Here is a 4849-nt window from a genome sequence, read left to right as displayed (position 1 = left end):
ACAGAGAAATAAGTAAAAACCAATTCCCCAAACAAAAAAAAAAAAAAAAAAAAGAAGAAAAAAACAGAAAAAAACATTTTTATGATAGTAATTATAACAAAATAAACGTATTTTTAATGTATTCACATGAATAAAAATATATAGACGTATTGTTTTAAATGAAATATTACAGTTGTTTTAGTTAACGTAGATGGGCGAGTTATTTCAAAACTTTTTCTTTCGGTTAATTCAGAGGAGGGGATCATACTAGAAATCAAGGAGCAGATAGGCCGGGCCTATTAACACGATCTACGTATCGTCAACCAGGAGGAGTGCAAGTTCTGGGTGGATCTAATAGAGACGTGCTTAGCGCCCTCTGCCGATACGGTTTTCCATTTCGCACCCTGTATGAATCCGTATTTGGTCACTAATTGACTGTGTAACTAATATTACATATGTTGATTTTAGCGAAACTACTTTACGTAACGAGTGGTTGATGGTATCGGGGATCGTGAATTGTTTGTGGATTGTCATTATAATGACGCTATCAAGTAGTATAGACCTACAGGTGGCTGGGACAAATCCTAGAATAAGCTGTACATCTGCATTCTAAATTTATGAAAGACTCGGGCGGGGGATGGAATGCATGTTTTGTTATGTCAATTTTTCTTCTTCAACAGATTTAACCTGGTCATTTGAAAATATTTTTCTAGTCCATTTCTTCAAAATGCTTAATCTACATTTGCCTTCGTTTTTCGTACCTGTACTAAATAACTTATTTAGTAATCATGTCTTTTAAACAAAACAAACCATTATGTATCTATAAGCTTTTTCCTTTCTCTAATAACATTATTTTCAGTCCTTTTTTTCTTTAAAGGTTTAGTGTTCCTTATTGCATTTGGATTTTTGTTCGTTCTTCAATTTCTCTGCATGTTGGTTCACAGATTTACCACGCCCTCCTACTTCCTTGCGCGTGCACCGTACAAGTTTGGACAAAATTATCGTACGTCCGTTGCTTTCCTCTCACGTGACCTAGACCCGGACGATGAAGATTTGGCAAGAGAAGCTAGGAGTTTAGAACTACAAATTCTGGAAAGAATGGAGAAAAATCTTAGTTTAGGAAAACGGAAGCGGAGTACCAATCACCATGGCAACCATGACAGTACTTCCGAGAATGCATCACTGCTATCTAATCATGTTAATGACGTTTATCAGGGTAACCAAAATACTGGGACATATGATGCTGTGTAAAAGCCACTTGTTTGGAATAACTGTTAAAACCAATTGTGATGAAAAATGAAAAGCAAGACCGATATTGCAGATAAAACAGTAACATAAGATTCGGTATCAAACTGACTTGATGATCTGCGTACATATATAATATTGAGTGTTTCCAATATTAATGTACATCTAACTAGCGCTGTTGAAAGAAAAATATGACACTGCTGGTAACTTTTTTTCTCGATTATACTGAAATAGAATGGAAATTTATATATTGTGTGCAATAACATTACATAATATATGCAAAACGTAATCTTTTTGGAACATTGTGTTCTAAAATGTGGAAAAATTTGTTTTAAAAAAGTTTAACATTAAAGCCATTTGTGAAAAACGACATTATCCTATAAATTTATGTCAGACATATAAACTGAAATACAGTTCAATTATCTAGTGGAAAAAACAAAATTTTGGAAATATAGAGTTATCTCACTAAGACAAATATTTAGTTGGTGTACTACATATACGTTGTTAAAATGCATTTTTGAGAGTATAACATATTTAAATTTGTCACACAAAAAAGAAATAAAATATGGGATAAATTTGTTGTCGAAAGACATGAATATAATGCATATTACATCAAATCTATTTGTATACCAAGAATAACCTATGAAAGCCTTTGGCTTATTTCCAATGGGGTCCCTAAACTCACACAATAATATTGGATGCTAAATAGAATAAACAGACAAATAAATATTTTGCTAAGTCATGCGGTCAAGTTGACAACATAGAGATCCTTCACGTGGTCGAGATAATAAAAACTGATAATAAAAAAGAAAAAAAACATGATTTGACTTTCACACAATAGGTATGTCCAAGCATGCTTTAATTTTTGACACCTTGATCTTGAGAATTGACCTAATTAAAAAAAATATATATCAACAATTTTAAACATCAATATTTATTAATACATGTATGTATTTTTTTAAAACAATGCTTTGCAAATTTTTGCAGTAGTATTTATCACTATAATTATTATTGTTTTATTTATTCATTCAAATATTTACTTTTAGAGCAGTTTACACTGTTATAACACCGGAAATATAAAAAAATTATTTAAGGGGCAATATCCCTCTGATAAGAGAGATAACTCTTCTTACAAGATAGATAACTTTCTTCAGACATTTTGTCTTGAAATTCAGTGAATTGTCATGTCAGAGTTTACAAATTTCATTCATAAGAACCATTTTATAGTCAACTCAATCAAACTTTATCTATGGTACAAATGTTGATTTATAGTTTCTAATGCTAGTATGCACATTAATTATTTGTAATAATTTACTTAAAACATTTATACTCAGTATCTTTAAACAGTGCAAATTGAGAAATTTCTATCTCTTACAGTATAATTCTTTTAACTGTACAGAAATTTCAGATGCAGTATTGTTTATAAACATTTAATTAATATTTTGCTTCATTAAAAAATATTTTCAAGGGCGATAATGGAACGATAACTCTTGTTAATGGATGCATGTTATTTTAAATGCACAGAAAACAATTTGTAATTGTGATTTAAAAAGCAGCGCTTCAATATGTTTTCTAATGGGAGTTAGATAGGTATGAGAGTAAATATTATTTTTATATATACTGTTATGGGTCAGAATAACCCTAAATGCCAGCAAAGATCAATCACACAGTTTAAACTTAAGGTATTCATTGTATAATGAATAATATAATGAAGGGATATATAATATAATGAAGGGATTTTGACTGATTTTAAATAATTTTAAACTAGTTAAAAAGCACACAGCTAGAAAACGATAAAAGTGAAATAAACCAAATTCACAAGACTTATAACATGTACGGAGACGGTCATTTTGCACATTTACAGTTTTTGAAGAGTTATCTGCCCTTGATGAAAAGAAGAAAATTTTTGATTTCACAAAATTTCTGCGGTAAATAATTTATTTTATTTTATATTTCAATAAATAGGGAGTTTATGCATATTTTCACCAAGAGATTTCTTTGAAATTCAAATTACTTTTTACAATATTTTATAAAAACATGCACTGCCCATAGACTTCAATGTAAAATTCAAAGTGATATTAATTGGACAATAATCAAAATTTTGTAAATTCCTTTGGTGGAGCATTTTCATTTGATAATATCTTCAAATTGCTACCATGATTAAAAATGTTGGACCGTTCATTTATTAGGTACAAAATATGGTTGTTATACATTGAATACCTTAACAATAATTTATTTACAGTATTATACAAATCATTAAGTACAAACTTAGCAAAAATCTAAAAATACATACTTCAGAGTGTCCGTTGCTGCACACAATGCCCCAGTGAAATTATATCCCAGTAATACCTCAATGATGCTTATACGACAATGGTATCTATGCATCGAATTGACGGGATATTTATACAGTAATATAAATCTAGAATATTCTAGAAGTTGTAAGTACATGATATTCCTGGAAAGTTCTGGACATGAATAAAGTTCAAGAATGTTCTAGAAAAAATGACTAAACATATTGACCACTCTGGAATGTTCAAGAAACTTAATGTTACTAATTATATACATAATGAAACAATGCAAATACAACACATCTCACAACACCTCCCCCCTTAAAAAGTTTGAATGTCAATGAAAACTTATAAAAGTTATGTACATTAATACAAAATCTAATTTGTTCATGATACTCTGGACAAGGCATCTGCAATAACATTGTCTTTGCCTTTGATATGCTTAATTGTTATGTTGTATTCTTGTAACAATAAACTCCATCTAGTCAGTCTTTGATTCTTGTTTGACAATTTATGCAAAAATGTCAGGGGGTTGTGATCCGTATATACAAGAATTGGATGCAAAGTAACTTTCAGATAAACATCAAAATGCTGTAAGGCTAACAACAAAGCAAGGCATTCCTTTTCAATAGTGGAATACTTTTGTTGACATTTTGTAAGTTTCTTTGAAAAATAAGAAACTACTCTATCTACCTTATCACTATGTTCTTGAAACAAAGCTGCCCCGATTCGAACATCACTAGCATCAACAGTAAGCTTGAACTGCTTAGAAAAATCTGGAGTTGACAGAACTGGATTGCTCATAAGGACAGATTTGATTTTATGAAAGGATTTTTCACAGTCCTTTGTCCATTCAAAGTTAACCCTCTTTTGTAAAAGATTTGTAAGTGGACTAACTACGGAGGAAAAATTTGGACAAAATTTTCTGTAAAACCCAGCCATGCCCAAAAACCTCATTAACTCTTTCTTGTTTGTAGGAATCGGGAACTTTGCAATAGCTTCCACTTTAGCCATAATTGGTGTAACATAACCTTGACCTTCTTTATGACCTAAATACTCTACATAAGCATGACAAAATTCGCTCTTCTCAAGGTTCACAGTTAAGTTTGCTTTAGCTAAAATGTCAAATAAAGCACGCATGATTCGGAGATGTTCGTCCCATGTGTCGCTGTATATGATGACATCATCAATGTAGGCCTCGCATCCCTCAAGGTCTTGAAGAAGGGAGTGAATCATCCTTTGGAATGTAGCCGGTGCGTTTTTCATGCCAAAAGTCATTACTTTATACTGGTAAAGTCCATCTGGTGTAGCAAAAGCAGATATTTCTTTTGCTCTTT

General features: G+C 31.2%; 1 protein-coding gene across 1 annotated transcript; it reads left to right on the top strand.

The window, feature by feature from the left end:
• Nucleotides 1-460: 460 nt before the first annotated feature.
• LOC134264898 (uncharacterized) lies at nt 461-1560 on the top strand. The gene is made up of 2 exons (XM_062747153.1): nt 461-575; nt 863-1560. Exons 1-2 carry the CDS (start codon nt 476-478, stop codon nt 1228-1230), a joined length of 468 nt encoding a protein of 155 aa, XP_062603137.1. The 5' UTR covers nt 461-475; the 3' UTR covers nt 1231-1560.
• Nucleotides 1561-4849: the final 3289 nt, after the last annotated feature.

Source organism: Saccostrea cucullata, unplaced genomic scaffold (assembly GCF_032062105.1).
Source record: "Saccostrea cucullata isolate Sc308-1 unplaced genomic scaffold, CSIRO_AGI_Scuc_v1 ctg1433, whole genome shotgun sequence".
NCBI lineage: Eukaryota > Metazoa > Mollusca > Bivalvia > Ostreida > Ostreidae > Saccostrea > Saccostrea cuccullata.
The sequence above is the reverse complement of the archived record's forward strand: the minus strand, read 5'-3'. Positions and strand labels throughout refer to the sequence as shown.

Bases quoted from the DNA above. Each gene is read 5' to 3' on its own strand.
- LOC134264898 (XM_062747153.1), top strand. From the start codon at position 476: ATGGTATCGGGGATCGTGAATTGTTTGTGGATTGTCATTATAATGACG. The intron at 576-862 runs GTACATCTGCAT...TTAAAGGTTTAG, and splicing joins GACAAATCCTAGAATAAGCT to TGTTCCTTATTGCATTTGGA.